General features: G+C 44.3%; 1 protein-coding gene across 1 annotated transcript in view; it reads left to right on the plus strand.

Annotated features, from left to right (window-relative positions):
* mthfd1l (methylenetetrahydrofolate dehydrogenase (NADP+ dependent) 1 like) overlaps positions 1-23,428 on the plus strand; it is a 179,048-nt gene that overhangs the window by 77,292 nt on the left and 78,328 nt on the right. The window contains exons 18-20 of the mRNA XM_087991755.1: positions 2,635-2,775; positions 4,688-4,756; positions 8,010-8,121. Coding sequence (XP_087847881.1) covers positions 2,635-2,775; positions 4,688-4,756; positions 8,010-8,121 — 322 coding nt within the window. The remainder of the gene's footprint in view (positions 1-2,634; positions 2,776-4,687; positions 4,757-8,009; positions 8,122-23,428) is intronic.

The following is a 23,428-nucleotide window of genomic DNA, read 5'->3' on the forward strand; positions in this document are numbered from 1 at the left end:
TCTTTCTCCCCCCCCCCTCTTTCTCCCCCCCCCCTCTTTCTCCCCCCCCCCTCTTTCTCCCCCCCCCCTCTTTCTCCACCCCCCCTCTTTTCTCCCCCCCCCTCTTTCTCCTCCCCCCCCCTCTTTCTCCCCCCCCCTCTTTCTCCCCCCCCCCTCTTTCTCCCCCCCCTCTTTCTCCCCCCCCTCTTTCTCCCCCCCTCTTTCTCCCCCCCCTCTTTCTCCCCCCCCTCTTTCTCCCCCCCCTCTTTCTCCCCCCCCTCTTTCTCCCCCCCCCCTCTTTCTCCCCCCCCCCTCTTTCCCCCCCCCTCTTCCCCCCCCCCCTCTTTCCCCCCCCCTCTTCCCCCCCCTCAACCCCCCCCCTCTTCCCCCCCCTCTTCCCCCCCCCCATCCCCCCCCCTCACCCCCCCCTTCCCCCCCCTTCCCCCCCCTTCCCCCTTTCCCCCCCCCTCTTTCCCCCCCCCCTTTCCCCCCCCCCCCTTTCCCTCCCTCTTCTCTCCCCCACCCTCTTCCCCCCTCTTCCCCCCACCCTCTTCCCCCCACCCTCTTCCCCCCACCCTCTTCCCCCACCTCTCCCCCCCCTCTTTCTCCCCCCCCCTCTTTCTCCCCCCCCCTCTTTCTCCCCCCCCTCTTTCTCCCCCCCCCTCTTTCTCCCCCCCCTCTTTCTCCCCCCCCTCTTTCTCCCCCCCCTCTTTCTCCCCCCCCCTCTTTCTCCCCCCCCTCTTTCTCCCCCCCCCTCTCTCCCCCCCCCTTTCTCCCCCCCCCTCTTTCTCCCCCCCCCTCTTTCTCCCCCCCCCTCTCTCCCCCCCTCTCCCCCCCCTCTTTCTCCCCCCCCCCTCTTTCTCCCCCCCCCTCTTTCTCCCCCCCCCTCTTTCTCCCCCCCCCTCTTTCTCCCCCCCCTCTTTCTCCCCCCCCTCTTTCTCCCCCCCCCTCTTTCTCCCCCCCCCTCTTTCTCCCCCCCCCTCTTTCTCCCCCCCCTCTTTCTCCCCCCCCCTCTTTCTCCCCCCCCCTCTTTCTCCCCCCCCCCTCTTTCTCCCCCCCCCTCTTTCCCCCCCCCTTTCTCCCCCCCCCTCTTTCTCTCCCCCCCCTCTTTCCCCCCCCTCTTTCCCCCCCCCTCTTTCCCCCCCCCTCTTCCCCCCCCCTCTTCCCCCCCCCTCTTCCCCCCCCCTCTTCCCCCCCCTCTTTCCCCCCCCCTCTTCCCCCCCCTCTTCCCCCCCTCTTCCCCCCCCCCTTCCCCCCCCCTTCCCCTTTCCCCCCCCTCTTCCCCCCCCTTCCCCTTCTCCCCCCCCTTCCCCCCCCCTTTCCCTCCCCTCTTCCCCTTCCCCCACCCTCTTCCCCCACCCTCTTCCCCCCACCCTCTTCCCCCCACCCTCTTCCCCCCACCCTCTTCCCCCCACCCTCTTCCCCCCACCCTCTTCCCCCCACCCTCTTCCCCCCACCCTCTTCCCCCCACCCTCTTCCCCCCCCCTTCCTTCCCCCCCCTTCCTTCCCCCCCCCCCTTCCTTCCTTCCCCCCCCTTCCTTCCCTACCTCTTCCTTTCCCCCCCTCTTCCTTTCCCCCCTCTTCCTTCCCCCCCTCTTCCTTCCCCCCCTCTTCCTTCCCCCCCCTCTTCCTTCCCCCCCTCTTCCTTCCCCCCCCTCTTCCTTCCCCCCCCCCTTCCTTCCCCCCCCCTCTTCCTTCCCCCCCCCCCCTCTTCCTTCCCCCCCCCCCCCTTCCTTCCCCCCCCCCCCTCTTCCTTCCCCCCCCCCTCTTCCTTCCCCCCCCCTCTTCCTCCCCCCCCCTCTTCCTTCTCCCCCCTCTTCCTTCCCCCCCCCTCTTCCTTCCCCCCCCCCCTCTTCCTTCCCCCCCCCCTTCCTTCCCCCCCCCCCCCATCTTCCTTCCCCCCCCTCTTCCTTCCCCCCCCTCTTCCTTCCCCCCTCTTCCTTCCCCCCCCCTTTCTTCCCCCCCCTTTCTTCCCCCCCCTTTCTTCCCCCCCCTTTCTTCCCCCCCTTTCTTCCCCCCCTTTCTTCCCCCCCCCCTTTCTTCCCCCCCCCCTTTCTTCCCCCCCCCTTTCTTCCCCCCCCTTTCTTTCCCCCCCCCTCTTCCTTCCCCCCCCTCTTCCTTCCCCCCCCTCTTCCTTTCCCCCCCCCTCTTCCTTTCCCCCCCCCTCTTCCTTCTCCCCCCCCTCTTCCTTCCCCCCCCTCTTCCTTCCCCCCCCCCCCTCTTCCTTCCCCCCCCCTCTTCCTTCCCCCCCCTCTTCCTTCCCCCCCTCTTCCTTCCCCCCCCCTCTTCCTTCCCCCCCCCCTCTTCCTTCCCCCCCCCCTCTTCCTTCCCCCCCCCCCCTCTTCCTTCCCCCCCCCCTCTTCCTTCCCCCCCCCCCTCTTCCTTCCCCCACCCCTTCCTTCCCCCCCCCCTCTTCCTTCCCCCCCCCCCTCCCCCCCCCCCCCCTCTTCTCTTCTCTCTCCCCCCCCCCCCTCCCCTCCTCTTCCCCCATTCAGCAAATTGATTGTTGCAAGTCTACAGATGAAAAAACGAACAGGAATGGCCGCAGATGAACAAAATAAAACTAGTTTAACTGATTCTATTCGATCACTCTGGCAGATATACAGTAGCTGGTATGATCTTGAGTTGTTCTAACTTTTCTTTCTTCTCATGAAGGGTCAGTTTGATATTGCTGTTGCCAGTGAAATCATGGCAATCCTTGCCCTGACCAATGGCCTGGCTGACATGAAAACTCGGCTTGGTAAAATTGTGGTAGCCAACAACCGGAAAGGACAACCAGTTACTGCAGAAGATCTGGTATGTACCAATGGTGTTGTCATTTATGTATAAATATCCAGGCATTTGACTATATGCAAGGGAGGTGATAATGCCAGATTACAAAAGTTAGCTCTGTAATTGTCATTGGAAAGAGATCATTTCTGAATGAACTCAGTTTCTGGATCTGGTGGACGAAAGGAATGGGGACTTGTATTTACATAGCACCTTTTTATAAACTTGGGGAAACTCCAAGACACTTTACAGCTAATACTGTAGTTATTATTCTAATGTAGGAAATGTGGTAATCAGTTTGCCTACCAAGCTCCCACAAACAGCAAAGCAACAATGAACAGATTATTTGTTTGGAATTCCCTTCTATCCCTCTGACTTGTCTGTTTCTAAGACAATACATTAATATTCCCTCTAAACTTTTGTGTCCACTATTCTATGACTCATTTGACTCTGTTTCCACTTTTGTCTGCCTGATCAGGTGTATTTAAAATCCCATGACTCTATTTTGTAGAAACATAGATAATTGGAGCAGGAATGGGCATTAAGCACTTCAAGTTTGCTCCACCATTCAATATGATCATGGCTGAATATCCAATTCAGTACCCTGTTCTCACTTTCTCTCCATCCCCTTTGGTCTCTTTATCCCTCTAAGAACTGTACCTAACTCTTTCTTGAAAACATTCAATGTTTTGGCGGTCAGCTGTATTCTATGTAAAGGATTTCATCAGCTCACCACTCATTGTCTCAGTACTAAATGGCCTATCCTGTATCCTTAAACTGTGACCCCCGCTTTTACAAAGGAAAGAATAACAGACACGGCCTTGATGCTATTCTATTTTTTTAAAAAAAGTTGCTGCTGACAGTGTAGTCCTGCCTGTGTACTTCACTGAAGTGTATCTTTGCATTGGTTTCTGGAGGTGGATTGGAATCCATGTCCTGCTAACTCAGGAGAGTGTGCTATTGGCTCAGCTTTGACTGGCTTTGCAGTGCTGGCAGTGGCTGGATGGTAGAATTCACCACAATTCATTGGTTTGCTTCTGTCAGTATGGCTAGTCAATTGTTCACCCATGAGCTTCTGGAGTTCTACAATGTTGTTCACTCTTTTCCCCTTAGATTCTTCTGGTCTCTGCTTCTTCCGAATTCCAGATTTTCATTAGTTAGGTTAAGCTATGTAAAGGACAATGCAAAAATCAGTTGTCTTAGAGCTTTGTAGCATGAAAACAGACCCTTTGGTCCAACTCGTCTATGCCAACCAGATGTCCTAAATTAATTTATTCCCAGCACCCGGCCCATATGCTCTAAACCCTTCATATTCATATACCTATCCAAATACCTTTTAAATGTGTCACTTCCCACATGGTCACTGCTTTGTCTCTCATCCTCCTTTTTAAAGTGCCGTTGGTTTAATTGCTTTTGCTTTTCAAAGTTCCAAAATAATGCATAGCTTATAAAACAGTAATTACTACTCCCAGAATTCAAGGAAATCCACTCCAACACTGATCCCGAAAGCTAGAACTAAGGGTTATAGTTTAAAATAAAGCCCACCTGCCCATTTAAAATTAAAACGAATAAACATTTTACCTCTCAGGGTTGAGGGTTGTGGAACTCCCCTCCTCAAAATTGAGTGCAGTTGCGTTGATGAGAGATTGGAATCCCTATAATGGTCTTAATGGATAAGAATGCAGATTTCATCATTCTTAAGAGCATTAGTGAACCAACTGAGTTTGTAGAAAATTCACAGTTGCATGGTATTGGTTCTGATAATTGACTCCATTTCCAGATTGGCTTTTGTAGACTGATTTCAAATTCTCAAGTTATAAATGCAGAACTTGAACTTGTTCGTTGCATAAGTAGTCCATATCTGAGAATTTCTGTCTACTTCTGTCCATCTGAAGACCAACTTTTTTTAATAAGTAATTTCTCTGCTATTTTTGTGCAGGGGGTTAGTGGTGCACTAGCCGTTCTGATGAAAGATGCCCTCAAACCAACCTTGATGCAAACTCTGGAGGTAAGAACATTAAGAATACTCCTAGACCTAATCCCAGGAGGACCACCCCACTAAGTTAGGAAAAGAATCAACATGTATTTAGATAATGCCTTTCCTTACCTAGGATGTAACTGGCCAGTTAACTCATTTTGAAGTGAAATCACTATTCTAACACAGGATTTCAACAGCCAATTTGTGCGCAATGTGGTCGCTCAAACAGCAATGGGGTAATGGTTAGATAATTTGGTTTTAGTGAAGTTGGCTGAGGGATAAATTTTGGCCTGGACTCTGGGAGACATATGCTGTTGTTCTTTGAATAATGTCAATGAAACTTCTATGTTCACCTAAAAAAAAAAGTCAGCTTGCCATCTTAAAAGGCAGTGCAGTGCTCAGTACTGCACCAGTAGTATGAATCCAAATTATATTGTCAAGATCCTCCCATAAGTTTGAATTCTGACCTTCTGACTCCAAGCTGAGAGTTCTTAGTTTGAGCAATGATTAACAGCTAATAAGGTACATAGGCACATGGTTAGACCATTTCTCTCTTTGAGACCATTCTGCTATTTAGTCACGCCATGGTTATTCTGTGCCTCAAGTCTTTTTATTCATCTTTGTTCCATACTTAGCAAAAATCTGCCTTTATAAGAATTAGATTTTATTGTCACATGAACTCAAGTATACGAATACAGGAGCACAGTGAAAAGTGTACAAAGTGACCATTCTCCAGTCCCATGTTGGTTATAAGACCAGAATTTAAAAAACAGAAAGAAAATCCAAACAGTAAGTAAATGTACAGATCTTAAAGTGTAAAGCCTTATCTGCATAAAGATGTTTGGAATGCTCAGCTATCAAGGCAGGCACCCAAGCCGACTCTCAGCCTGGAGTCAAGGTCAGCCTGTGGACTCTAGTGGACTGGCAAAAGGAAAAGTCTTTGAATGTACACCAATTGTAAATATTTAGTAAATGGGCTTTAGCAATTAATACTTATTCCCTCTCTTGCTGGAACCTGAAGTCTCTTATTCTTTATCTCTGTCTCTTGCTGTTTTTTTTTATTTTCATGTTTTGAGGCTGAGAACTTTGCATTTCGGTGCTTTCTCTAGTGAAGGGATGGCTCATATGTTCACAGCGCTTGAGGGGTCTGTTAAGGGTCACAGATGTAAAACAAGTTCAAGGCGGTTATTTTTGAAGCTGAAGTCATTTATTATTTTTGTATATATGAAGTAATTGTATGGACCTATGCAAAAATAAAGGTCATTTAAAAAGAGCATGAGAAATACTCAAAGAAGGTGAATGAGAATTTATGAACTAACTAACTAGAATATAATTTTGTGGGGGAAGTCTGTCATAGATGAATCAGTTTTGCACTCAGTCTTTTTCAACCAATGTTGATAACAAAGATGTAATGAAGGTTCCTCCTTGTCCTTGTGGCCTTCTGAAGACATACTAAGGCCTGTGACGTGTCCAAAATCTCTGCATTTCTCCAATTCGGTCCCATGACCAATCCAAATTTCTATACCTTTCAATTGTTGGAGGTGTCTTCTACTGTGCCAACCCTAAAATCAAGGATTTCCTTGCTAAACTAGTGCCTTTATACCTCCTCCCCTCAGATTCTCCTTGAAATATACCTCTTTGACCATTGCTTTGATCATCTATTGTGACATCTCCTCATGTGATTGATGTCAGATTACACCTTGAAACTCCTTGGCACATTTTACTACATTGAAGGCACTTTATAGATTAGTTGTGGAAACCACTAAAATCCTTGCACTGTTTAGGATGGAGTATCCTATGGATTGGCCTTAAGCAGGTTAAAACCATTGAGAGTTCACAATGCAGACTGGTGATTGGTCTGCAAACCCTTCCACAAATTAATCTTATTCTCCAAAGGGAGGATGTGAAGATCTACAAACTGTCAACGTCAATTCAGCCTGTGCCCCCATTTGTTTCCTCAGCTGAGCTAAGAGGTATCGTGAGTGAGAATCTGATTGAAACTTGAAAATCTAAATATGTTTTCAGTTCAGACGTATAATGGGAGGAGTGAACATAGCAACTCAGTTTCCTTTGGTTTACTTTGTCCTCTTTCAGAGATGGTGCAACGTTTTCAATTATGTTTCTCTGCTCACCCCAGGTCTGCCACATGACAGATCTCGGTTCATATCTGGAATGACCTTATACTTCTATTTTGTTGTTCAGTCATCCAGATAAAATCAACTTGATATTTAACTTACTATCAGCACTTGTATTTTGGAGAGAGGCATAAGGAGGCTGCCGCTCCTGTAAAAATTAAAACTCTAAGTAGCATAGAATGTACAGGGTTCTCGGGATACAAATTCGCCAATCATTAAAAGTAACAATTTAAGTTATCACAGCAATAAAAGTGCAAACTGAACACTAGGGTTCGTTTCTACACCAATATTAGCTGTTATTCAGTTGATAGCATTCTCACCTTAAAGGATTCTGTGTCCTATAGGAGCTAGTGTTACACCTCATTGGAGTAGTGTGCTGGATATCAAGCCTCACTGTTCCCAGAGTTGTTGCAAGAGATTTTAAAAAGCATGCAAAATTCTCCAATTTAGGACTTCCATACCGAGAGCGACAAAGAAGAGACCATGTTTATACATTTCACAAAACTGACACCTTATTACAAGTAAATAGACTTAACAGAATTAAGCAGTTATGAACCATTGCCATATTCTTCCACTAGTTTAAACACTAAGCTCCCTTTAAATCCCAACCCTCAACAAAACAGTCAGATGACTTGCTTTCTAAAAAGTGCAACAATTCTTTTACAATCCTTAATGTTGTTTTCCTGTTTTAGTCCACAATCTAAAATAAAATATCAAGATATAATCCTTACACTGGCCAAATGTAAATTGTTATCAAAAATAACCAATGAAGTTTCCTTCTTTCAGGTTTGTTCAATATTTATAACCACTGTACAACTATTTTGGATTCTAATCCAGAGTTGTAAATCTAACTGTCCGTGACAAATCATGTATTTTGTACAGATAATAAGGGCTGGTGTCAGTGTTCCCTCTAGTTTTTGCTGTGCTTGTCCTGTTTGTTGGGCGACATGCTACATTCCAGATTGTTATGGTTTACACATCTTAGAAGGAACATTGGTGGGTGTTGTTGCTGCGAGGTTGCTGTGCTTCAGAGTTAGAAAGAAGTTTTGAAATTCTTTCTGTTTTAGATGGTTGTTATTGCTGATACTATGTGTCTCTCTCGATTTTTAACACTTCTCTCTTCCTTTGTTTCTCTCATCCACCCGAAGGGGACCCCAGTGTTTGTGCACGCTGGACCTTTTGCAAATATTGCACATGGTAGTTCTTCAATTCTAGCTGACAAGTTGGCACTGAAGCTTGTTGGCAAGGAAGGGTTTGTGGGTAAGTAGACTGCCGTATCATGATTCTCTCATTGCCCTATAGAGACATCAATGGATTGGGTGAGTGGACAAAACTGAGAGATTAAAAGTTCATTAGTGGGATGTTTGAGGTTATCTACCTCAGACCCAAGAAAGATGGTCAGAATATTCTCTAAATGGTGAAAACTTAACTGTGGCAGGACAGAATATTTTAGGTCGAGAGTGGATTCTTCCGCTGTCTCCGCCCATGCTGCGACCTTGAATGTTTCTACCTCTGCCTTCATGCTCACTTTTTCAACCAAGACATCCACCCACCCACCGAGGACCCCTTTTCCCGTCTCCAACATACTCATCCACCTGGGCACCCCATGCCAGCGTTGACCTTTTCATTTCAAACTGTCGCTGTGACATCGACTGTCTCAATCTGTCCAACCGCCTCACCCACTTCAACCTCCCACCCTCACAACGCGCAGCCCTCCACTCCCTCCACTCGATCCCCAACTCCACCATCAGACCCACAGACGCAGTAGTAGTGTGGCATACTGCCCTCTACACACAGGCGCCAACTCACAGAATTCCTCGTCAGTTCGATAACGCCCATCTGCCCACACCCCACTCCTGGCACCTTTACCTGCCACTGCAGGAAGTGCAAAACCTGTGCCCATACCACTTCCCTCCCCTCCATTCAGTGTCCCAAAGGATCCTTCCACATCTGTCATAAATTTACCTGTACCTCTACCAATGTCATCTACTGCATCGGTTGCTTCCGGTGTGGTCTCCTCTACATTGGGGAGACAGGACGCCTCCTTGTGGATCATTTCAGAGAACATCTCTGGGGCACCCACACCCACCAACCCCACCACCCTGTAGCTGAACGGTTCAACTCCCCCTCCCACTCCATCAAGGACATGCAGGTCTTGGGCCTCTTCCACTGCCAAACCGTTACCACTCACGCTTGGGCGAAGAACGTCTCATATTCCACCTTGGGACCCTGCAACCACACAGGATAAATGTGGGTTTCAACAGCTTCCTCATTTCCCTTGTTCCCACATTATCCGAGTCCCAAGCCTCCAACTCGGCATGGCCCTCCAGACCTGTCCATCACTTTCCCCCTCTGACCTATCACCTTCTCCCTTACCTTCATCCAGCTATCGCGCTCTCAGCTATCTTTCTGCAACCCCACCCCCCCTCCCATTTATCTCTCAGCCCCGACCCACACGCCTCATTCCTGATGAAGGGCTCAAGTTCGAAACATCGATTCTCCTGCTCCTCGGATGCTGTCTGACCTGCTGTGCTTTTCCAGCACCACACTCTCGACTCTGATCTCCAGCATCTGCAGTCCTCACTTTCTCCTAGAATGTTTTAGGTCTCCAACTACATAAATCATTCAATCGTAGTGTAAGTAAGTTTGCACAATGCAAGTTCTGAAACACTTTTAATGAGGAAATGAAATTTTGAGCTTTATCTCATGGTGGCTGGGCTACAAAGGAATAGATGTTATGCTATAGTTGTATCAAACTCTGATTAGGCCCAATTCTGGACATGAGATGGCATCGTTGTCACAGAAGAAAGTATTGACCTTGCAGGGGGTTATCACAAATTCACCAGAAATATGCCAAGACTGAAAATTAAATTATAACAATGGATTGTGTAGTCTGGGTTTGTATTTGCTGAAAATGTGTTGCTGGAAAAGCACAGTAGGTCAGGCAGCATCCAAGAAGCAGGAGAATCGACGTTTCGGGCATGAGTCCTTCTTCAGGAATGAGGGTTTGTATTTGCTCAAGTATAAAAGATTAAAGAGAGATTTAAATGATGTTTAAGATAATCAAATTATTTGATCATTTCTTTGCATCTACCTTCTTCCCTGTGGAAGGGGATGCCAAAACAAGTGGCATAATCCTAAAATTAGATCTAGGTTATTCAGGGCTGGATGTCAAAAAGCATTCCTAAACAGAAAGGTTACTGGAAATCTGGAACTCTTCTTCTAAAAAGCAATCAGAATTAGGTTAATTGAAAAAAAGACAAAACAGAGCATAATTGTTTTTGTTCATGGTGTAAGGCAGATCAAAAGTAGGTAGGTGAAATTACAAATTAATTATTTTTATCCTAATTGAATGTTTGAATGGACTGGAGGGGCTTGATGGCCTGCTTCAGTTCCTGAAAAAATTCCACAGAGGCTGGTACCCCATCATCAAGTCACCCTTTATTTACTTAGTCCTTGATTATACTATTGCCTCACACAGAGTCAGGCACCAGAGTGTCAGTATCTCTGACACTTAGCCTTTTTATAAATTAGACAAAAAACCGAAAGAACTGTGGATGCTGAAAATCAAACAAAAACAACTGAACTTCTGAAATTGTTTTCTGGACCTGAAACATTAACTCTCCTTTCTCTCCACACGTACTACGAGACCTGCTGAACTTTTTAGGCAATTTCTATTTTTGTTTCAACCTTTTTATACATCAGCCAGTGCTCCCTGATTGAAGCTGTTAATCTAATCCAATCAGGGAACTCATTCTGTGAGGTCCAGCTGGTTGACCTTGTCACAATCACTGTCATTCCAATGAATGCATGTCTATTACAGGTGATGTGAGGAAGGTAATTGTTAAATGTCATCAACTCGCTTGCAATAGAAGGGAAGCAAAATTGGGTGTCATGTTTTACGTGAGTGATGTGTTGAGATATGTTGAAGAATAAATCATACAAGTTCAAAGTTTAAATATTTTCAGTAAATATTTGGGAATTGACAACAGTTAACCTTCAGTGTATTTTAAATTGGAAAATGAAAAGCAATGCAAATTTCCACATATATGCCAATGCCATTCAGCTGTACCTCATTACTGCATCTTCTACACATCCACTTTCCCTGACTAAATTGTCAGATGGTGCAATAAAGGATGAGCAGAAATGTTCTCAAATTAAGTAATAGCATCACTCTTCCTAATGTCTTTACTTCCCTTGACAAACTGTGTTCCCTTGCTCTCTCTGAGGAGCTGAACCAGGCTGTTTGAAACCTATGTTGTTTGTTCCAAACTTGTGCTTTGGATGTCAATGCCACTGTCAAAGTTATTGTTTAATGCCCATCCATAAATACTCTGAGAAGATGATGGAGAGATGCTTCCTTTAACAATTGCAACCCATGTGGTATAGGTGCCTTCACATCCCTATAGGAAGGAAGGGAGTTCCAATATTTTTAGGCAGCTTCATGATGAAAGAACAGCTATATGTTTCCAAGTTAAGATGGTGTGCGGCTTGCAGGTGAACTTGGAGATGGTCGTGTCTGCATGTTTGTAATGGTTGTGGGTTTGAAGAGTGCTGTTGGAAGTGCTTTAGGGAGACCACCTGTAGAGAGTACACTTTGCTTTTATGCAGAACAGCCCTGGCAGGAAAAGTGAATGTTTAAATTCATGACACGTAGAAATAAACTTCTAGTCATATATCTGCACAATTGCTAAGTCTGTTTCTACTGCTGTAATGTTGCCTCTATCCTTCCGTCAAATCAAATGCAGATGAAATTATTATCCATGTTTTTGTTACCTCTAAACTCAAGCATTCAGTGCCCTCTTAGCTGGCCTCCCAATCTGATTTTTGTAATCTTCATCCAAATCTCTGTTGCCAGTGTCCTTTGAATGTATAGAGTTTGACCAGAAACCAACAGCTCAAAAGACAAATGGGCAATCAGTGGCTGTGGGACAGGGTTATATCAGATAAAGCCCTGGTGAGTTCAAGCTGGCCTTCATGAGCTTTTAGGATAAATGTTTCTAAGACGGAGAGGATATTCATTGTGCAGATATCTTGAGTGGAGCTCACTGAATATTGATTTTCTTCATCAGCATTTGGTCTTTGTAAAACTAATCAGCAATCACATTTCTTAACATTAGATATTATTTTCTGACTATCTGACCTTGATGGAGCCCTATATGGCTTCTGTCTGGTGGTTTTTGCCGAGGCCATGACTCAATCACACAAGGAACTACATTGTTGGTATTCGTGCAATCTTGTAACAGTGCAATTGAGAGTTTTGCAGTAACTATTGGCAAAGCAGTGAGCAAATTTTGGCTTAATTACTAGTGCTCACATCTAAGTCGTGAATTCAAGTTCTACTCCAGAGATTGTGCACACATAAATCAGGCTACGAATCCTGGTGCAGTGCTGTGGGAACATTGCTCTGTCAGAGGTACCATCTTCCAGATGAAACATTAAATTGAGGCACTGTCTGTGTTTAAAGTAAATATAAAATACCTCATGACACTAATGGAAACAGTAAGGTATTTACCTTAGTGCCCTGGCCACTATTCATCGCTTAAGCACATAAAAACACAACTTAATCTTTCAGCAATCCTTAAATTCTAGAAAAGACATATAAAAACTGCCTATGCAAGATCTTTATTAAGTAAAGGAAGGAAACTGAAAACCGGTAACTATAAGTATTTTGATACAGGGTAAACCCCCCTCCTCCTCTCCTCTCCTCCCCCCCCCCCCCCCCCCCCCCCCCGCCGCACGCTAATTTAAACCTGTAACACAAAAGATTTATCCTGTGCAGTAATCTGTGAACATTCAAGAGGGGAGACCCCTCACACTTTCATAACAATAACTTAAAGTCTACTTTGGGGGAAATTTTAAAGAATTTGATACCAGAGCATTTAGAAATACACAAAAAGATCAGGCAAAATCATTATGGCTTCATGAAGAGGACATTAAAAGCAGGATAGATGACAGGGAAACAATGGATGTAATCTATTTGGATTTTCAGAAGGTATTTGATAAGGTGCCATACATTAGGCTACTGAAGAACTCGTGTTGGTGTTAATATTAGCATGGATAGAGGATTGGCTAAATAATAAGAGACAGTAGGGATAGCAGTGCATTTTCAGGATGGCAACCTGAAATTAGTTGTCATAGTGATCGGTGGTGTGGCCACAATTATTGACCGTATATGTTCTAGACTTGTATAAGGAAAGTGAATGGACAATAGCCAAGCTTGCGGATGACACAAAAAGTAGGTGAGAGTGACAGATGGAATGTGAAATTATGTATTTTAGTAGGAAGAATAAAGGAGCTGAATATTCTTGACTTAGAGTCATAATCATAGAGATGCACAGCATGGAAACAGAAGCTTTGCTCGGCATGGACAAGTTGGACCGGATATCCCGACCCAATCTAGTCCCACCTACCAGCACCTGGCCCATATCCCTCCAAACCCTTCCTATTCATACACCTATCCAAATACCTTTTAAATGTTGCAAATTATACCAGCCTCCACCACTTCCTCTGGCAGCTCATTCCATATACATACTACCCTCTGCGTGAAAAAGTTGCCCATTAAGTCCCTCTTTTTTTTCTTTCCCCTCTCAACCTAAACCTCTGTCCTCTAGTTCTGAACTCCTGCATCCCAGGGAAAAGATTTTGTCTTTTATCCATCCATGCCCCTCATGACCTCATAAATCTCTATAAGGTCACCCCTCAGCTTCTGATGCTCCAGGGAAAACAGCCCAATCCTATTCAACCTCTCTCTACAGCTCAAATCCTCCAACCTTGGCAACATCCTTGTAAATCTTTTCTGAACCTTTCAAGTTTCACAATATCTTTCCAATAGGATGGAGACCAGAACTGCACGCAATATTCCAACAGTGGCCTAACCAATGTCCTGTACAGCCGCAACATGATCTCCCAACTCCTGTATTCAATACTCTGACCAAAAAAGGAAGCATACCAAATGTCGTCTTGACTATCCTATCTACCTGTGACTCTACTTTCAAGGACCACTCCAAGGTCTCTTTGTACAGCAGCACTCACTAGCACCTTACCATTAAGTGTATAAGTCCTGCTAAGACTTGTTTTCCCAAAATGCAGCACCTCGCATTTATCTAAATTAAACTCCATCTGCCACATCTCGGCCCATTGGCCCATCTGATCAAGATCCTGTTGTAATCTGAGGTAACCTTCTTCGCTGACCACTGCACCTCCAATTTTGGCATCATCTGCAAACTTACTAACTATACCTCTTATGCTCAATCCAAATCATTTATATAAATGATGAAAAGTAGTGGACCCAGCACAGATCCTTGTGGTATTCCACTGGTCACAGGCCTCTAGTCTAAAAAACAACCGTCCACCACCACCCTCTATCTTCTATCTTTGAGCCAGTTCTGTATCCAAATGTCCAGTTCTCCCTGTATTCCATGAGATCTAACCTTGCTAACTAGTCTCCCATGGGGAACCTTGTTGAATGCCTTACTGAAGTCTGTATAGATTACATTCACTGTTCTGCCCTCATCAACCTCTTTGATACTTCTTCAAAAAACTCAATCAAGTTTGTGAGACATGATATTCTGCGCATAAAGTTATGTTGACTATCCCTAATCAGTCCTTGCCTTTCCAAATACATGTACATCCTGTCCCTCAGGATTCCCTCCAGCAACTTGCCCACCACCGATGTCAGGCTCACTGGTCTATAGTTCCCTGGTTTGTCTTGACCACCTTTGTTAAACGGAGACATCACTTTAGCCAACCTCCAGTCTTCGAGCACCTCACCTGTGACTATTGATGATACAAATATCTCAGCAAGAGGCCTAGCAATCCCTTTCCTAGCTTCCCATGGAGCTTTAGGATACACCTGATCAGGTCCTGGGGAGTTATCCATTTTTATGCATCTCAAGACGTCCAGCACCGCCATCTCTGTAATATGGACATTTTTTTTCAAGATGCCACCATCTATTTGTCTAGATTCTATACCTTCCATGTCCTATTCCACAATAAATACTGTTGCAAAATACTTGCTTAGTATCCCCCCCCGCCCCCATCTCTTGCGGCTCCACACAAAGGCCGCCTTGCTGATCTTTGAGGGACCTTGTTCTCTCCCTAGTTACCGTTTTGTCCTTAATGTATTTGATAAAACCCTTTCAATTTTCCTTAACTCTATTTGCCATAGCTATCTCATGTCCCCTTTTTTTCCCTCCTGATTTCTCTCTTAACTATACTCCTACTACCTTTATACTCTAAGGATTCACTCAATCTATCCTGTCTGTACCTGACATTTGCTTCCTTCGTTTTCTTAACCAAACCCTCAATTTCTTTAGTCATCCAGCATTCCCTATACCTACAGCCTTTCCTTTCATCCTAGCAGGAATATACTATCTCAGGACACTCGTTATTCTCATTTCTGAAGGCTTCCCACTTTACCTGAAAACATCTGCACCCAATCAGCTTTTGAAAGTAATTGCCTCACACCATCAAAATTGGCAGTAATTCTCCAATTTAGAACTTCAACTTTTAGATCTGGTCTATCGTTTTCCATTTCTATTTTCAAACTAATACAATTATGGTTGCTGGCCCCAAAGTGCTCCCCCACTGACATCTCAGTCACCTGCCCTGCCTTATTTCCCAAGAGTAAGTCAAGTTTTGCATTTTCTCTAGGTATATCCACGTACTGAATCAGAAAATGTTCTTGTACACACTTTACGAGTTCCTCTCCATCTAAAAGCAGCACAGTGGTTAGCACTGCTGCCTCACAGCACCAGGGTCCCAGGTTTGATTCCATCCTTGGGTAACCGTCTGTGTGGAGTTTGCACATTCTCCCCGTGTCTGCGTGGGTTTCCTCCCACGGTCCAAAGATGTGCAGGTCTAAATTGCCCAGTGTTAGGTGCATTAGTCAGAGGGAAATGGGTCTGGGTGGGTTACTCTTTGGAGGGTCGGTGTGGACTGGTTGGGCCGAAGGGCCTGTTTCCAGACTGTAGGGAATCTAATCTAATATAAACCCTTAACATTGTGGCAGTCCCTTTACATGTTTAGAAAATTAAAATGCCCTACCATAACCACCCTATTGTTCTTACAGATAACTGAGATCTCCTTACAAATTTGTTTCTCAACTTCCCTCTGACTATTGTGGGGTCTATAATACAATCCCAATAAGGTGATCATCCCTTTCTTATTTCTCAGTTCCACCCAAATAACATCCCTGGATGTATTTCTGGGAATATCCTCCCTCAGCATAGCTGTAATGCTATCCCTTATCAAAACTGCCACTCCCTCTCCTCTCTTGCCGCCTTTTCTGCCCTTCCTGTAACATTAGTATCCAGGAACATTAAGCTGCTAGTCCTGTCCATCACTCAGCCATGTTTCTGTAATTGCTATGATATCCCAGTCCCATGTTCCTAACCAAGCCCTGAGTTCATCCGCTTTCCCTGTTCGGTTTCTTGCATTGAAATAATTGCAATTTAATTTATCAGTCTGAGTTTGTTCTCTGCTTTGTCCCTGCCTGCCCTGACTGTTTGTTTGACTCACCTTTGTTCTCAACTGTACCAGTATCAGATTGATCTCTTTCCTCATTATCTCCTTGGGATTCCTCCCACCCCCACCCCTGCCCAACTTACTAGTTGAAATACTCCTGAGCAACTCTAGCAAATCTCTCTGCCAATATATTAGTATCCTTCCAATTTAGGCGCAATCCGAGCTCCTTGTACAAGTCACTTCTATCCCAAAAGAGATTCTGTGATCCAAAAATGTGAATATTTCTTGCATACTCTAGCTCCTCAGCCAGGCATTCATCTGCTCTATCCTTCTATTCCTGCCCTCAGTAGTTCATAGCACCGAGAGTAATACAGATATTACTACTGTTAAGGATCTCCTTTTTAACTTCCTACTTAATTCTTTGTAATCTCCCTTCAGAATCTCAACCTTTTCCCCTCCTGTGTTGTTAGTTCCAATGTGTACAATGACCTCCTGGGTTTTATCCCCCTTGAGAATATTCTGCACCCTCTCTGAGACATCCTTGATCCTGGCACTAGGGAAGCAACACACCATTCTGACCACTTTCTGCTGGCCACAGAAACGTCTGTCTGTACTCGGACTAGAGAATCCCCTAACACAATTGATCTCTTGCAACTCGACATACCCTTCATTACATTAGAGCCAGTCTCAATACCAGAAACATGGCTATTTGTGCTACATTCCCCTGAGAATCCATCACCCCCTATATTTTCCAAAACAGCATACTTGTTTGAAATGGGGATAGCCACTACTTGCCTACTTCTCTCACCTTTCCTGGAGTTAACCCATCTACGTGACTGTATCTGCGACTTTTCTCCCTTCCTATAACTGCCTTCCATCACATTCCCTTGCTCTTGTAAATTCCTCATTACGTCTAACTGTCTTTCCAACTGATGCATTCGATCTGATAGCAATTGCAACCAACAGCATTTATTGCAGATATAATCCTCAGTAACCCATAAATGTTCCCTAAACTCCCGTATCTGACAAGAAGAGCATATCACTACTAAAAGCCATTTTTGCTTCTTTCAATCTACAGACCCAGAAAATCGCTCTGTCTTATTCCTCTACAAAACTCGATTCCAGGTTAAGTTAATACTGATGGCTTATGTCTCTTGATTAAACTTAAAAATATATTTCAAAATAACATATAATCAAGAAAGAACCCACTCTACTCACTACTGCAGACTTACTGTGATGCCACACTTAAAATTTTCACTTATCTGTTTATGTACTGTGACCTCTCCCAAACAGGTTCCTCCAAGATTAGTTGTGAATTTCACTGTTTGTTAATTTTCCCAGATGCACTCCGATGTCTAGCAATACATGAATTCAAACAGCAAAGGGAGTAACTGCGCACGTTCACTGCTGTGTCAGTTAGCAATGTGGGTTTCTTTCTCTCTCTGTCTCCTGCCCTGACCTAACCATATGCTTCCTTTGTCTGTTCCTCTCACTTCTAGAAGTGCTGTTGTTTTGACTTTGTTTTGGAAGTTTGGAGGGGGAAAAAATGCACAGTATATAAAACTCCTGGAATTCGAGGGAATCACCTCCAACACCTAAAATACCTCAAAAAAGGAGCAGCTGTTGCAGCCAGAAATTTTTCCCATCCTTCATCTTGGATTACCCAGAATCCTTTAGAAAGACTGCAGAAATCTTTGGAACCAATGGAATCCTCACCCATGAAGCACAAAAAGCTAGCAGCCAAGTTCAGCACTTTAATAGGGAAGGCAAATGGAATGTAGGTCTTTATTTCAAAAATAATCAAATATGAAAGCACCAAGGTTTTGCTAAAAGCACCACAGCTTGAAGCACACTAGCTTTTGGAGCGACGCTCCTGATGAACTACCACCTGATGAAGGAGTGTCGCTCTGAAAGCTAGAGTGCTCCCAATTAAACCTGTTGGACTATAACCTGGTGTTGTGTGATTTTTAACTTTGTGCACCCCAGTCCAACACTGGTATCTCCAAATCAAAACTAAATGTCCATCTTCTGCTCCTGTTTCTTATGGTCTAATTGGTTAGTTATCCCATTGTAGTTTGCGGGAGCTAGGTGTGCGCAAACTGGCTGCTGCGATTTCTCCATTCCAACAGTGATTACACTTCAAAAGTACTTCATTAGCTGCATAGTGCTTTGGGACATCTGCCATGAGATTGCTATATAAGCAGAAGCCTGTTCTTCTTAAAAAAAACAAATCAACAAGAAAGGGAAGAATATCAAATTATTTGTTCTGTTAATGTTGCAGGAGTTGAACCTTCAGTTCAGAGTATCTGTAAGAATAATAGGGTGGGGATTTTAACTTTCCAAACATAGATCAGGGCTACTACAGTGTTAAGGGTTTAGATGGAGAGGAATTTGTAAAATGTGTACAAGAACATTTTCTGTTTCAGTATGTGGATGTACCTACTAGAGAAGGTGCAAAACTTGACCTCCTCTCGGGAAATAAGGCAAGGCAGGTGATTGAGATGTCAGTGGAGTACCACTTTGGGGCCAGCGACCATAATTCTATTGGTTTTAAAATAGTGATGGAAAAGCATAGACTGGATCTAAAAGTTGAAATTCTAAATTGGAGGAATGCTAATTTTGATGGTATTAGGCAAGAACTTGCAAAAGCTGATTTGGGTCAGATGTTCGCAGGTAAAGGGATGGCTGAAAAATGGGAAGCCTTCACAAAAGAGGTAACGAGAGTCCAGAGATAATATATTCCTGTTAGAGTGAAAGGAAAGGCTGGTATTTGTGGGGAATGCTGGATGACTAGAGAAACTGAGGTTTTGGTTAAGAAAAAGAAGGAAGCAGATGCCAGGTATAGACAGGAGAGACCAAGAGAATCCTTAGAGTATAATGGCAGTGGGAGTGTGCTCATGATGGAAATCAGGAGGGCAAAAAGGGGACATGAGATAGCAAATAGAGTTAAGGAGATTCCCAAGGGTTTTTACAAATATATTAAGGACAAAAGGATAACTAGGGAGAGAATAGGGCTCCTCAAAGATCAGCAAGGCAGCCTTTGCTTGGAGCCGCAGGAGATCGGGGAAGATTATTTTGCATCAGTGTTTACGTTGGAAAGGGTGTGGAACATAAATAATTTGGGGAAATGGATGGTGATATCTTGGAAAAATGTCCATATTACAGAGGAGGAAGTGCTGGATGCCTTGAAAAGCATTAAGGTAGATACATTCCCAGGGCCTGATCAGGTGTACCCTAGAACTCTGGGTAGCGAGGGAAGTGATTGCTGGGCCTCTTGCTGAGATAATTGTATCATTGACAGTCGCAGGTGAGGTGCTGGAAGACTGGAGATTGGCTAATGTCATGCCACTGTTTAAGAAGGGTGGTAAGGACACCGCAGGAAACTATAGACCAGTGAGCCTGATGTTTGTGGTGGGCAAGTTGTTGGAGGGAATCCTGAGGGACAGGGTTTGCACATATTTGGAAAGGCAAGGACTGATTAGGGATAGTCAACATGGCTTTGCGCGTGGGAAATCATGTCTCACAAACTTGATTGAGTTTTTTGAGGAAGTAACAAAGAAGATTGAGGGCAGAGCGGTGGACGTGCTCTATATGGAGTCAAGCATGTGGTGCTGGAAAAGCACAGCAAGTCAGGTGGCATCCGTGGAGCAGGAGAATTGACGTTTTGGGCAAAAGCCCTTCTTCAGGAATAGCGTGATCTATATGGACTTCAGTAAGGCATTGGACAAGGTTCCCTATAGGGGACTGGTTAGCAAAGTTAGATCTCATGGAATACAGGGAGAACTGGCCATTTGGATACAGAACTGGCTCAAAGGTAGAATACAGAGGGTGCTGGTGGTGGAGGGTTGTTTTTCAGACTGGAGGCCTGTAACCAGTGAAGTGCCACAAGGGTCAGTGCTGGGTCCACTACTTCATGTCATTTATATAAATGATTTGGATGTGAACATAGGAGGGGTTGTTAGTAATTTTCCAGTTCAAACCAAAATTGGAGGTGTAGTAGACAGCGAAGAAGGTTCCCTCATATTACAGCGGGATCGTGATCAGATGGGCCAGTGGACTGAGAAGTGGCAGATGGAGTTTAATTCAGATAAATGTGAGGTGCTGCATTTTGGAAAAACAAATCTGAACAGGATCTCTACGCTTGACGGTAAGGTCCTAGGGAGTGTTGCTGAGCAAAGAAACCTAGGAGTGCATGTTCATAGCGCCTTGAAAGTGGAGTTGCAGGTAGATAGGATAGTGAAGAAGGTAATGATATGCTTTCCTTTATTGGTCAGAGTATTGAGTACAGGAATTGGGAGGTCATGTTGCAGCTATACAGAGCATTGGTTAGGCCACTTTTGGAATATTGCATGCAATTCTGGTCTCCTTCCTATTGGAAAGATGTTGTGAAACTTGAAAGGGTTCAGAAAAGATTAACAAGGATGTTGCCATGGTTAGAGGATTTGAGCTACAGGGAGGGGCTGAATAGGCTGGGGCTGTTTTCCCTGGAGCGTTGGAGGCTGAAGGGTGACCTTTTATAGGCTTATAAAATCATGAGGGGCATGGATAGGATAAATAGACAAAGTCTTTTCCCTGGGGTGGGGGAGACCAGAACTAGAGGGCATAGTTTTAGGTGAGTTATAAAAAGGGACCTGAGAGTGTTGTGTGTATGAAATGAGCTGCCAGAGGAACTGGTGAAGGCTAGTACAACTGCAACATTTAAATCTGCATGTGTAAATGAATAGGAAGCGTTTAGATGGATATGGGCCAAGTGCTGGCAAATGGGACTAGATTAGTTTAGGATATCTGTTCGGCATGGACGAGTTGGACCGAGGGGTCTGCTTTTGTGCTGTACATCTCTATAACTGACGTGCCTGTGCACCTTTTTCCCTATGAATAACGCAGGCCAAAACATTCTTATTGTTCTCTGGATTAACCAGTGTTCATCTGTCTTGTTTTTGTAGATTTTCTTTCTTCCCATTGATTTCCTCAATTTACAAAAGTAAATAATTAACGTGCAAGAGTTTTCAAATGCACAAAAGCTGATATTTTTTTTCTGGAAAATTTTTTTTGGAACAATGTCATTCTACTTCTGTCTCTTTTGACTTGTCAATTCTACTTTGGAATTCATTGTCAAGAATACTTTTAAAATAATTGAGAGATTAAAATCAAGATGCTCAGAACGCCAGGATTGAGCACAAAGAACTCTGAATACTGTGGGACCAAGCAGGTTACATAAATAAGGATTAGGGAGAGTGTGAAGGGGTTTGACCGTGAAAATGAGACATTGCTGAATTGAGAGCCAACGAATGGTAGCAAGGTTGGGGGTGATGGGAATGAATTAGGATTCAGGCAGAAAAAGGAACTTGATGACAGATATTCGCAATTTACTGAGGAGTGAACAGCTGCATGATCCACTCGAGTGCAAGTTCAGCAGAGAGCTGATCCATTTTCCTACGGCATTTCCTTTTATTAATGGTCTCAAGCATCCAGTGTGTGGAGTTACAATTGCTGTTTCCTTCCTTTTGCACATAATGAGCTTTCTTTCCAAGAACGGATCTGATTTACAATGACTGTACTGGCTGAGGAGGATATGTCGCAGTGCACAAACTAACTGTGATAAGGATGGCACATTGAGTAGAATCCATCTAATTCCATAAAATTGTTGAGAAATTACTTTACTTCATCTAGCAAACTCGACCCACCATGTGGTACTAGTTCAAAGTGAACAAGTTTGTCCTCATATTTAAGGTCTGTCTGTTGGTCTGTGCTGTGCAAGCACTGTGAATTAACCATGATGTTTGAGGTGCTGATTTAAATAGTGTTGTTGAAAAGCTATATAAAATATCTTAGTTTTCTGCTCTAATTTTTTTTAAGTGTTTCAGAATTTTCATCTTGCTGCTCCTTTCTCTTGCCTAAAATTGATAATTTATGCAGGACCCAAGTATGCGTGCTGCCAATTTTCAAGGGAGCCCAGCCATAGACATGTTCAGCATTCTCGGAATTAGTAGATGGCAAAAGGATAAGAATGAGATATGTGGACTGGAAAGGAAATCCTACTTTTGGAAGGAAACTGAATGGAATCTTGTTTCGAGCAACATGTGTCGGTCATCTAAGCAAGCCAAACTGAGTTGAAATTTAAACAGTTAAAAATCACGCAACACCAGGTTATAGTCCAACAAGTTTATTTGGAAGCTCTAGCTTTCGGAACGCTACTCCTTCAGGTGGTTGTGGAGTATAAGATCTTAAGACACAGAATTTATAGCAAAAGTTTATAGTGTGATTTAACTGAAATTGTTTCGAAAAAGCCCTGGATTGTTTAAGTCTCATCTTTTAGAATGAGCGTGTTGGTTTCAGTTCTTTCATATGTAAATCACAGAACTTTAAAGTTACATTCTCAAGTGAACTTTAACAATTGATGTCATGTCAGCCCAGATGATGCATTTAAGGTGTGAGGTACCCTGTGTGAAGCTGTCTGTGCCACAGTGTTCAGACTGATTCTAATCTAAAAATGGATTTGCGGAATCTTACATGGATTTGTGCTGTTTTTGAACAAAATAAAATGTAATTCTGCAAGTACAAATTCACCCCACAAACTTTGTGTGTGTGGTGGGGGATGTTATGAGTGTGTGAGAGAGAGTGTAAAGGGGTATAGGTCTGTGAGAGGGTGTGTGCGCTCGCCTGAGTGTGTGGGACTATGTGTGAGCATATGAGAGAGGGTCTGCGTGGGAATATGGGTCTCTAGGAATGTGTGTCTGTCTGTTGGGCAATGGGGTCACCTGTAGTGTGACATGAACAGACACCGACTGATGCACACTCACAGAAAGACACAGACACCCATGGTCCTACCTACCTACATACATACATACATACGTGCACACACACAAGTTTGTGGGGTGAATTTATACTTGCAGAATTACATTTCATTTTGCTCAAAAACTGCATGAATCCATGTAAGATTCTGCAAACCCGTTTCTTAGTTTAGAGTCAGTCTGAACATTGTGGCATAGGGCACCTCACACCTTAAATGCATTTTCAGGGCTGGCATGACACCAATTGTTAACGTTCACTTGAGAATGTAACTTTAAAGAAGTTCTGCGAATTACATATGAAAGAACTG

This window comes from Chiloscyllium plagiosum, unplaced genomic scaffold, assembly GCF_037043375.1.
Source record: "Chiloscyllium plagiosum isolate Xiang-an unplaced genomic scaffold, Cpla_swu_hap1 HiC_scaffold_10, whole genome shotgun sequence".
Taxonomy (NCBI): Eukaryota; Metazoa; Chordata; class Chondrichthyes; order Orectolobiformes; family Hemiscylliidae; genus Chiloscyllium; species Chiloscyllium plagiosum.